General features: G+C 34.6%; 1 protein-coding gene across 3 annotated transcripts in view; it reads left to right on the forward strand.

The window, feature by feature from the left end:
- Positions 1 to 12,619, forward strand: part of PTPN22 (protein tyrosine phosphatase non-receptor type 22) — a 51,069-nt gene that overhangs the window by 18,948 nt on the left and 19,502 nt on the right. For all 3 annotated transcript variants that reach the window (XM_004317777.4, XM_019920132.3, XM_019920133.3), the window contains 3 exons: positions 1,419 to 1,505; positions 11,421 to 11,497; positions 11,645 to 12,462. In XM_004317777.4, coding sequence (XP_004317825.3) covers positions 1,419 to 1,505; positions 11,421 to 11,497; positions 11,645 to 12,462 — 982 coding nt within the window. The remainder of the gene's footprint in view (positions 1 to 1,418; positions 1,506 to 11,420; positions 11,498 to 11,644; positions 12,463 to 12,619) is intronic.

The raw sequence follows: 12,619 nt of genomic DNA on the forward strand, positions 1-12,619 counted from the left end.
TGTAGGTGTTTTCTATATTCAATGTGTAGGGGGGAAAGTTTATGTGAAATGAAAGTATTGGCTGGTTTAGTGCTGTCAGACTTAAAAGAAGCCCGATCCATGTAGATGTATAAAGATTCCAGGAAGTATGCAACCTAGTTGTATAACATTAAATTATAATACTGAATCAATAAATAAAGCCATACTCCATTTCAGAAAAAGTCCATTTCAGACCTACTTTTAAGAGTTGGAAGACAGCTGAAACAATTTTAAGTTAGCCTTCACATTTTGGCATTAGCAACAACTATTTGAACAAATCTACCAGCTATAGCTGCTTTTTATGACACTGCTCTAGCCAGGAGATAGATAACACTGTAACCAGATGAGTGCTTCCTGTCTGATTTTTCTCTCGTCTTAAAAAAATTGAAGAGTGTACCAATGGCTGTGTTGGGTGATATAGACTCTGCATTGTTCTCCTCATACGATTATTTTTGGAAAAAATTATATTTTGTTTGTATAAGATTGTGTGAAGTGTCATAGAAGACCCTGAATAGGCCCATTCAGATGAAAAGTAGATCCAAAATCAAGTGCTCAAGCAGGTACAGAGGCAAAAACAGAGTGGTAAAAACCCATGAACCTTGTAGAGGTCTCATTTCTCTACAGTGAAATCCCTTTATAACCACAAATTTCCAAACTCTATTTAGGGGTCTACTTTTTTTGGGTATCTTTGCTAAGACAGAATTTCAGCAGCTTGATATAAGTGCACTAAAGTAAGAGTCAAAAGATTGAGGTTCTAACCGAAGACATGGAAATTACTTCTGAATGATCTCGGACAAATTGTAAACAGGGATAACAACCTAGCTACTTTATAGATCGATCGTGAGCCATGTTAAATAATACATCTTGAAGCTATCTATTTAGCCATCAACCACGTCTATCTACCTTTTCCCGCAAGAGGTGAATTACAAAAAAAAAAAAAATGCATCCAGGATGGAATAAAAAACAATTTTTTTTTGGCTCCATGGCATGTGGGATCTTAGTTCCCCAGCCAGGCATCAAACCCGTTCCCCTTGCAATGGAAGCACAGAGTCTTAACTACTGGACCACCAAGGAAGTTCCTGAAATAAAGATTTTAAAGTGTGAGCGAATTAGAGAGATTATGGGTGGAAGGAGAGCTAAGTAAGAAAGTGGGGTTAGAGCATAAAAAGCATGCTGCAAGGTCATTGTATATTAGCTAGAGGTAGATAAAATAGTTAGCTGTTTCTAGCAGCCTACAAATGCTTTGAAATCTGACATGGGCTACACAGACATAAGGCACTGTAATTAAACTAATGTTTCAGATCTGCTATACTATGATTTGGTTGGTGTTTATATTCCTGAAATCTGGTTAGTTCACGAAGTTTTTGTTTTTGTTTGTTCCGGTTTGCAATGCTCTTCAGGAACAGTATGAACTGGTCTACAATGCTGTATTAGAACTATTTAAGAGACAGATGGATGTTATCAGGGATGAACACTCTGGAACAGAGGTACATTTTAAATTTGATATTTTGTAAAACAGTTTTTTTCATGTTTGATTTTGGTCAAGGGATTTCAGATTAGTTGCAGGACAACTTATACTTTATCATCACAACTAAATTGGAGTGTCAGGTGTGCATGGGGCTGCACTATAAATCTCCTGTGGAGGACAATTTAATTGAAGTACTTTAACTTAGAAAATTAATCTCTTGGTTAACCTATTGCATACCATTTTCAGCTAAATTTAGAAACAATAGGAGTGGGTTAAAGGGTAAGCATATATTCTGTTTCCATGTTTTAAACAGTTGTGTGGCAATTTAGAAGTGAGAGTGACAATTACAAAGTGAAATTATAGTTGAGTACTGACGTGATTTTTCGGGTTACTCTAGCCTCATTTTGATTGCATATGTGTCATCAAATTTTGAGAATATTTTAGAATAGCTAAAGGATTCTTAGCTGAAAATGTTAGTTATAAAAACAATTATGATTTGACCAAATTCTAATTTAAAAATATTGAGCATTCTAGATATGTTACTTTGATCTCATCACAAAAATTGATGTCAAATATTTACTGTATAATCACAAAGTATTAGATTCTGAGCAAACCTTAATAAGACAAAATTATTGGTTTACCTTCCAGGGTGTATGTAACATATACAAATTAATTTAATTTTTAATATCTCATTTTTGTATTATGAATCTGAAAATATTCACTGAGAACCTACTGTTTCCACAACATTAGGAATACAAAGTATATAAGACATAACCCTAATATCATAACTCCTATCACTTGAATGATGAAGCACAGGGAGTGAAAGAAAGCCAAAAAACTGTTGAGGTTAGGGAATGAACTAAGCAATCCTATAGTTAATGTCAACTCCGGAGAAACAATGTAGGGGAAGGAGATGGAAACAAGAATATAGTTGCCAGACATTGTTACTTACATCCTGTTCATGCCTGCTTCATTGGCTAGTACTCCCAGAACAAGTTTAAATAATAGAGGTGATATGCATGACCTAATTTTAATGGGAGAGATGCTCATGTTTCACTACTAAGTGTGTTGCTGATTTGATTGGAGATATAGTTTTTAATTGTTTAAGAAAGTATTCATTGACTTCTATTTTATTAAGAATTTTTTTTGGAAAGAATGTTGAGTTCTGTCAACTGCATATCTTTGCATTTATAGAATGATCACATGGATTTTCTCCTGTGACATATTGAAACAGTCATATCCTTGGATTTGTTAATATCAAGCCATCCTTGCTCTTAGAATAAAACCTTCTTGAACAAAGAATATTCTCTTAATGTGCTGCTGGAGTACATGGGTTAATATTCTATTTAGGTTCCAGGAAATGTCAGTACTCAGATTTAGCCCAGTAGTAGTGCCATGGCTCCAGGCAGTTGAGTTGTTTGGAGTGTGCCCTTAGTCAATAAATGGGAACATAGGAACATGGTTCAACCTCCCACATAGGGAATTGATTAACACCAGCCAAGGAGGACTTCTGCTTCTGGGAAGATTGAGTAGACATATTTTCCCTATTCCTTCTACTAAATACAACTAGAAACCCTGGACAATATATACAAAACAAATATAAGAAGACTCTGAAAGATGGAGAGAAGACAGACCACTAGGGACCTTGAGACCTGAGGAATGACATGATGGTGAGTTCTTTTTCCTCATGTATCATGGATATGGAACTGAAGGAACCAACAACTTGGAAATGCCAAAAGTGCAGACAAAAAAACCTCAACAAAATCCTGCTCTCTCTAGCCAAAGGACCAGGAAAGGGACAGCCCAGCAAGCCAGAAAATTTTTAGGTAATAATTACTCTACTTCAGTCAACACCAAAGAAAAAAATGGCCCCCAACCCTACCTATGCCAGCAAAGTGGAGAACCTAGATTCCCACCCTCACAAAGACTGTGATAAAGAGAAGGTCAGTGGGTCAGATATGTGTATTCTCTGTCACATCAGAAGGACAGTGCTAATGTGTCATTCTTGTGAGCATTCTAATAAAGAAATACATATATCTGTTTAAAAAAAAAAGAGAGAAGGTCCAGTAAAGAGCTAGGAATTTCATCCCCACTGGCCTGCAATGAGGTTTCCCTGCAGTGTCAGTAGAGACCATGTGGGGAGCCTGACTTTCCACCTGGCAGTAACCCAGTGCCCCCATGCCACTCCACTGATGGAGTGTCAGAAGAGACCTAGTGGAGAGTCAGGACTTTCACCATCATCCAGCAGTAATGAGGCCACCCCGACCACAGTGTCAGTAGAGACCACATGGAGAGCCTCTCCCAAGGTGTCTCCCTTCAGGTGTCAACAGAGACTGTGAGGAAACTGGTGGAGGTAGAATCTACTTGGCAATAGCAAGGCACTAATGAGGCAGCACCCCCTCGCTCCTCTTTCCCCTGTCAGAATGGATTTAAAAAGGAGAAGCTAAAAGGGAAGGTTTAACTGAGATCCAGGGATTTATAACAATACAAAAATATCTAGGTTTCATGTGAAAATCACTTGTCATACCAAGAACCAGGAGGATTGTAAACCAAATGAGTAAAAGACAGTCAATAGATGACAACACTGAGATGACAGAGGTGTAAGATTATCTGACAAAGATTCTAAAGTAGCCATGATTAAAATGCTTCAGTAAACAATTACAAGCATGCTTAAAACAATAGAAAGGCTCATCAAAGAAAGATAAAGACCTGCCAAAGAAACAGAAGATATAAAGAAGAAACAAAAGGAAATTTTAGAGTTGAAAAATAACAGTAATGGAAACAAAATAGCTCAGTAGATGGGCTCAACAACAGAATACAGGGTACAAGGAAAGAATTAATGAACTGAAAGACAAAACAATAGAAATTGCCCAATCTGAACAACAGAAATAAAATAGACTAAAAAATAAAATAAAATAAAAATAAAAAGTAGACAGAGCCACAGGAAACTAAGTGACTGTAACAAAAACCCTAGCATTAGTGTCATCGATGTCCAAGAAGGAAAGGAGAAAAAAGACGTGTCTAAAAAATTACTGAAAGAATCATCATAATTAAACTTCTGAAAACTAAATACAAAAATTCTAGGAAGCAGCCAAAGAAAAATGATCTTAACTCTAGGGGAAAAACAATTAGAATGAAAGTGAATTTGTCATCAGAAACCATGGAGGCCAGAAGGAAGTGGCACAGTATTTTACAAGTGCTGAAGGAAAAAAGCTGTCAACAGAATCCAATACCCAGTAAAAAAAACATCCTTCAGGAATGAAGGGGAAATCAATACAGTCTCAGATGAAGAAAAACCAAGAGAATTTGTTGCCAGTAGACCTTCCCTAAAAAAAAAAAAAAAAGGCAGAGGAAGTTTTCTAAATGGAAAGGAAATGATGAAAATAGGAAGAACATGGTAAGCAACGTGGGTAAATATAATAGGTTTTCCTTCTCCTCTTGAGTTTTCTAAATTGCTTAATAATTGAAGCAAAAATTATAACACTGATGTGGTTCTAAATGTATTAGAGGAAATATTTAAGACAATTATACTGTAAAAAAAAAGGAAGGGTTAGGCACGTAAAGGGAGGTAACGCTTCTGTATTGAACTAGTAAAATGGTAACACGTATAGGCTTTGATAAGTTATGAATATATAATATAATAACTAGAGCGACCCCTACAAAAACTGTACAAAGATATATCTTAAAAAACACTATAGGTAAATCAAAATGAAATTCCAAAGATGCAGGAAAGAGAAAAAGGCAGGAAAAAGAAAAGAGAAATGAGAAACAGAGAGAAAAAACAGAAAACAAAATATAAAGTTGGAGACTTAAGCCCTACCATATTAATAATTAAATTAAATGTAAATGGTACAAATACACCAATTAACAGATTGGCAGAGTGTATTGAAAACATGACCCAACTATATGATGTCTATAAGAAACACACTTCAAATATATAGGTTGGTTTAAAATAAAGGATTGAAAAAAAGATATATCCTGTAAACATTAATAAAAGGAAACATTAATTAAACATTAATAACATTAATAAAACATTAATAAAAGGAAACATTAATAAAAGGAAAGCAGAAGTAGCTATATTAATACCAGATAGACTTCAGAGTAAAGAAAATTATCACAGTTAGGGAGGGAAATTGTATAATGATAAAAGGGTCAATCCCCCAATAAGATGTAGCAATCCTAAGTGTGTATGGACCAAACAGAGCTGCAAGATATGTGAAGCAAAAACTGATAGAACTAAAAGGAGCAATAGAAAACCCCACAGTTATAGTTGGAGACTTCAAAACTGCTCTCTCAAGAACTGATAGAAAACTCAACAGAAAGTCAGCAAGAATATATGAGAACTTAACACCATCGACTAACAGGATCAAATAGATTATTTATAGGACGCTCCACCCAACAATACAAGGATATACATTCTTTTCAAGTGCTGATTGAACATATACCAAGATGGATCATATCCTGGGCCATTAAACAATCTCAAAAATATAAAGAAGTGATATCATATAGAATGTATTCTCTGACTACTATGGAATCAAACTAGAAGTCAATAGCAGAAGATAACAAGAAAAGATCCAAACACTTGGAAACTACACCAGACTCTTCTAAATAATTCATTGAATCAGAAAGGAAGTTTCAAAGGAAATTTCTAAAAAACACATTGAACTGAATAAAAATGAGAATACCACATATCGAAATTTGTTGGACAGAGCTCCAGTAGCGCTGGGAGGGAAGTTTATAGCCACCTACATGCATACATTAGAAAACAGTAAATGTCTCAAATCAATAATCTGAGCTCCCACTTTATGAATCTAGGGGAAAAAAAAAAGAGTGAAATAAACCCAAGAGAAACAGAAGGAAGGAAATAATAAAGAGTATAAATCAATGAAATTGAAAACAGGAAAACAAAAAAGAAAAATCAGTGAACCAATGATCTGGTTCTTTGAAAAGATCAGCAAAATTGACAAACTTCTAGGAAGAATATAAAGGAAAAAAGGGAAAAAAATAAAAATTACCAATATCAGGAATGCAAAAGGGGCTATTTCTACAGATTTTGCAGATATCAAAAGGATAATAAAGGATATAGTATGAACAACTCAACACATACACATATGACAACTTAGATAAAATAATGTATTACTTCCTCAAAAAACACAAACTACCACAGCTCACTCAACATGAAATAATTTGAATAGCCTCATAATGATAAAGAAAACTGAATTTATAATTTAAAAATTTCCGAAAAAGAAATATCCAGGCTCACATAGTTTCACTTGAGAATTCTACCAAATCTTTAAGAAAGAATTAACACCAATTTTACACAATCTTTACCAGAAAATAGATGAGGAGGAGACAATTCTCCATTCATATTTTTTATTGTGGTAAAACTACAGTATTTTTACCACTATGGAAAAAATTACCATTTTAACAATTTTAAAATATGAGTGGCATTTAGTACCTTCACAATGTGTGTGACCATCATTACTGTTTATTTCTAGAAATTTTTCATCATTCTAAACAGAAACTCTCCATCCCCTGTACCTGAACCTCTAATAGTTTCTATTCTACTTTCTGTCTCTATGAATTTGCCTATTCTAGGTACATGATATAAGTGTAGTCATATATTTACTCTTTTTATCTGGATTATTCATGTAACATAATGTTTCAAGGTTCATCCATTTTGTAACATATATCAGAATTTCATTCCTTTTTATGGCTTTATAATATTCCATTGTGTATAATACCATTTTACTTACCCATTCATCTGTTGATGGACACTTGGGTTGTTTCCACCTTTTGGCTATTGTGAATAATGCTCTTATAAAAATTGGTGTACAAATACTTGTTCAAGTCCCTATTTTAAATTCTTTTGGGTATATACCCAGAAGTGGAATTGCTGGATCATGCAGTAATTCTATATATAATTTTTTAAGGTACTGCCACACTGTTTTTCACAGTGGCTGCAAAATTTTACATCCCCACCAGCATTGCACAAAGGATCCAATTCCTCCACCTTCTTGCTAACGCTGGGTATTTTCTGGTTTTTGTTTGTTTGTTTGGTTTTGGTTTTTAAGATAATAGCCATCCTAATGAGTGCGAAGTGGTATTTATGACCTTGATTTTCATTTCCCTAATGATTAGTGATGTTGAACAGCTTTTCATGTGCTTACTGGCCTTTTGTACATTTTCTTTGGACAAATATCTATCCAAGTCCTTTTGCTCTTTTTTTCTCTAGGTTTTCTTTGTGGTAAAATATACATAAAATTTACTACCTTAACCAATTTTAGGTGTATAGTTCAGTGATATTATGTACATTCATATTATTGTGCAACCATCACCACCATCCATTTCCAGAACTCCTTTCATCTTGCAAAACTGAAACTTTATACCCATTAAACACTAACTCCCCATTCCTCCCTAAGCCCAGCCCTTAGCAACCACCATTCTGCTTTCTCTCCCTATGAATTTGACTACTCTAGGTACCTCACCAGTACTTGTTAGTTTTTGCTTTTGTTTGTTTTTTAGATAATAGCCACCCTAATGGGTGTAAAGTAGTATCTCATTGTGGTTCTGGTTTACATTTCCCTGGTTAGTGATGTTAAGCGGACTCTCAACCACTGCACCACCAGGGAAGCCCTCTCTGCATGAATTTTAAGATGAGGTTTTTTATTTCTGCAGAAGCACCTTTGGAATTTTTATAGGGATTGCATTGAATCTGTAGATCACTTTGGGTAATGTTATCATAACAATATAATGTCTACCACTTCATGAACATTGAATGTCTCTCTATTTATTTTATTTGTCAGCAATGGTTTGTAGTTTTCAGTATATAAGTCTTTCACTTCCTTGGTTAAGTTTATTCCTTAGTATGTATATTTTTGATATATATATATTAGAATTGCTTTCCTAATTTCCTTTTCAGAATGTTTATTGCTAATAAACAATAATAAACAGTATAGTAGTGCAACTGGTTTTTGTGTGTTGATTATATATTCTGCAACTTTGCTGAATTGGTTTATTAGCTCTAGCATTTTTTTTTTGTGGGTGTGTGTGGAATCTTTCAACATATAAAATTATGTCATCTGCAAATGAAGATAACTTTACTTCCTCCTTTCCCATTTTGATGCCTTTATTTGTTTGTTTGTTTTGTTTTCTTACCTAATTGCTCTGGCTAGAACTTCTGGTATTATGTTGAATAAAAATGGCAAAAATTGGCATCCTTGTCTTATGCCTGATCTTGGGGGAAAGCTTTCAGTCCTTCACCTTTGAGTATGATATTAGCTGTGGGGTTTTCATATATGGCCTTTATCATGTTGAGGAAGTTCCCTTATATTCCCAGTTTATTAAGTATTTTTATCATGAATTTGTCAAATTTTTTACTGCATCAATCGATATGATCATGTGGGTTTCTTCTCCTTAATTCTATTAATATGATATATTACACTGATTAATTTTTGAATGTTGAACCATCTTTGCACTCTGGAAATAAATCTCACTTGGTCATGGTGTGTAATCCTTTTACTATGCTGAACTCAGTTTGCTAGTATTTTATTGAGGACTTTTGCATCAATATTCATAAAGAATATTGGTCTGTGGTTTTCTTTTGCCTGTAGCATCTTTGTCTAGCTTTGGCAACAGGGAATTACTGTCCTCATTGAATGACTTAGGAGTGTCATTCAAGTTTTAGGAAGAGTTTGTGCAGGATTGGTGTTTATTCTTCCTTAAATGTTTGGTACAATTCACCAATGAAGCCATCTGGTCCTGGACTTTTCTTTGTTGGGAAAATATTTGATTACGGATTCAGCCTACTTACTAGTTGTAGGTGTATTTAGATTTTCCATTTCTTTCTGAGTCAGTTTTGATTGATCATATGTTTTTAGGAATTTGTCCATTTAATCCAGGTTATACAATTTGTTGGCATACAATTATTCATATTATTATCTTATACTTTTTGTTTCTGTGAAATTAGTAGAAATGTCCCCACTTTTATTTCTATAATTTGAGATTTTAGCAATTTCAGTCTTCTCTTTTTCCCTTAGTCAGTCTCTAGCTAAAGGTTTGTGAATTTTACAGATCTTTACAAAGGATCAAATTTTGGTTTTGTTGGTTTTCTCCATTGTTTTCTCTATTTCATTTATCTCTGCTCTAATCTTTTAATATTTCCTTCCTTCTGCTAGCTTTGGGTTTAGTTTGTTCTTATTCTAGTTCCTTAAGGTATAAAGTTAGGTAATTAATTTGAAATCTTTCTTCCAGGCATTCACAGCTGTAAATTTACCTCTAAGCACTGCTTTCACTGTATTCCATACGTTTTGGTATGATGTATTTTCATTCATTTCTAAGTATTCTCTAATTTCTATTGTGATTTCTCCTTTGACCCATTGGTTGTTTAAGAGTGTTTAATTTACACATACTTGTGAATTTTCCAGGTTTCCTTCTGTTATTGATTTCTAGTTTCAATCCATTATGATTGAAAAAGATACTTTGTATGACTTCTCTCTTTTAAAATTTATTAAAGCTTGTTTTGTGGCCTAACATCTGGTCTATCCTGGAGAATGTTCCATATATGTTTGAGAAGAATGTATGTTTTGTTGGGTAGAGTGTTCTATGAGTGTTTATTAGTTCTTATTTGTTTACATGATTGTTCATGTCTGTCCTCTGTCTCCTTGTTGATCTGATTTTTCTATTCATTATTGAATGTGGAGTATTAAAGTCTCTGTATCAGTTTACTAGGCTTGCTGTAACAAGTACCACAAACTAAGGAGGGCTTAAAACAACAAATTAATTTTCTCACAGTTCTGGAGTCACAAAGTCTAAAATTGAGGTGTCAGCAAGGCCATGCTCTCTCTCATAGCTCTAGGGGAAGAATCTTCCTTGCCTATTGCTATTTTCTGGTTTTTCCAGCAATCCTTGTTGTTCTTTGGCTTGCAGATACATTACTGCAGTCCAGTCTCTGCCTCCATCATCACACCACATTCTCCCTGTGTGTCTCTGAGTCTCTCTTTTCTCTTTTTGTAAGGACACAAATCATTGCATTAGGGCCCACCCTAATCCAATATGACCTCACCTTAACTAATTACATCTGCAAAGACCCTATTTCCAAATAAGGTCACATTCACAGATTTCAGGGATTAGATTTCAACATATCTTTTTGAGAGTCACAATTAAACCCACTGCAGGTGGAATCTTATAATTGCTGACTTTTTAAAAAAACATATTGAAACATCCCCGAAGGCCAGATATATTGTACAATTGATGGTAGCTTGGAGCCATAGTAACAAATTTCATAATGTGATAATTCCTATGAAGAAAATAAAGATTGAGAATGTTTGGGCAAGTGGGTGGGAGTGTGATTTTAGGTTGAGTGGTCAGGGAAGTTTTCCTTATGTAGGTGACATTTAAGTAGAGAATAATTACTTAGAAAGAGCCAGCCATGCAAAATCTGGAGCAAAAGTATTTCAATCAGAGGGAATAGTAAGAGTAAAAGCCTCAAATTAGTAACGAGTTTGGTATGCTTATGGAATGGCAAGAAAACCAGTATAGCTGGAGCACAGTAAGGAAGAAAAATGTAGAACAAGGTAAGTATGAGGACATAACATAAAAGGTTGAGATGATGAAAGTTCTGAAAGTAAAGTGTTCTTGAGAATAAAGTTATATTTTAAATAAACATTTTAGAACTTCCACATATGAAAAGATGATGCTATAAGCAAATCCTTCTTAATTTCTATAACACTGTTTAATCCTTTATTTTGATCCTTTTGATTTCAGTATGTGACCAAGTTATTGCTGGGTTCAATATTTTGGAAACTCATATGACTCTTTCATGAATTATTTTAAATCTTTATATTTTCTGAAAAATAACTTTTTAGTCTTATGAATGCTAAAATCTCTCATGGTCATTGCTTCACTAAAAAACAATCTCTTACTTCTCTTGAAGATTCAAGCAAAGTATTCAGTTTCTAAGCAAAATCCCAATCCAGAAGCAGATTCTTATTCTCCTAATTTACCAAAAAGGTGAGTATAATTTTACACATCTAAATGTTGTCTAATTGTGTCTGGGAGGAAAATCTCATGCTTATGTCTCATTGTGATGCTGAGAAGAGGATATGGGAAGAGACCTCTTTGGGATATGGTATCATCGTTACTTTCTTTTTGTTTCAGCATCGTAAAAGAAGCAAAAGTGATGAACCAGCAGAGCAAAGGAAGGATAAGGGTGAAAAGTGCAGAAGCTTCTTCCTTTGACCTCAGGATTTTTGAAATAAATGAAAAGGAAGGGTTAGTAATGCACCCTTCTAAACAGAGCAGTTCTTTAGAGTTTTTGGAGCTAAATTGTGGTTGTAACAAAAATGCTGACACAACCATGAAATGGGAGAGAAAGGTATTCCCAATAGCTGGGGAGCCTCTTCAGAAGCATCAAAGTTTGGACTTGAGCTCCATTTTGTTTGGAGCACGTCCTAACTCTAAACCTGTAAATGCAGCAGGAAGATGTTTTAATTTAAAGAGGCCAATAATGCGGACCAAATCAACTCCCTTTGAATTGATGCAACAGAGAGACACCAAAGAGTTGGATGTCGAGGAAGATTTTTATTTGGAATCTCACCCACACAATTCTTGTCTTGAGCAGGCTCAAAAAGTGATGCATGTTTCTTCAGCAGAACTGAATTATTCACCCTCATATGACTCTAAGCATCAAATGTGCAATGCCTCTAAAGCAAAGCAGCATGACTCTGGTGCTTTTAAAGTACTTTCTTACATGTCTTTAGTAGAAGATCCTTATTTTTCATCATTGTCTCCAAGTAGTGCTGGTTCTAAGATGTCTCTTGATTCACCTGAGAAGCAAGATAAAACTGTTTTACCTTGTTCTTCACTGCCAAAATCTTCTACAACCCTCTTTCCTTATTACAATTCACATGATTCTTCAGCACTGAATCCTCCGACCAATTTCCCCCCCGCACTGAACCAGGAGACAGCAGTAGTAGGTAAGTTATTTTAAAAAGTTTGTACAGCATTTTAGATTTGACTTTGTTTCTGTAAGATTTGGTTTTGTCTTACCTCCTCTCACCCTCTTATCCTTCTCTGCTTCCTTCTCCTTTTTCTCCTCAAAAAAATTAAATTTCATGAGTGTTTTGATGATGT

Source organism: Tursiops truncatus, chromosome 1 (assembly GCF_011762595.2).
Source record: "Tursiops truncatus isolate mTurTru1 chromosome 1, mTurTru1.mat.Y, whole genome shotgun sequence".
Taxonomy (NCBI): domain Eukaryota; kingdom Metazoa; phylum Chordata; class Mammalia; order Artiodactyla; family Delphinidae; genus Tursiops; species Tursiops truncatus.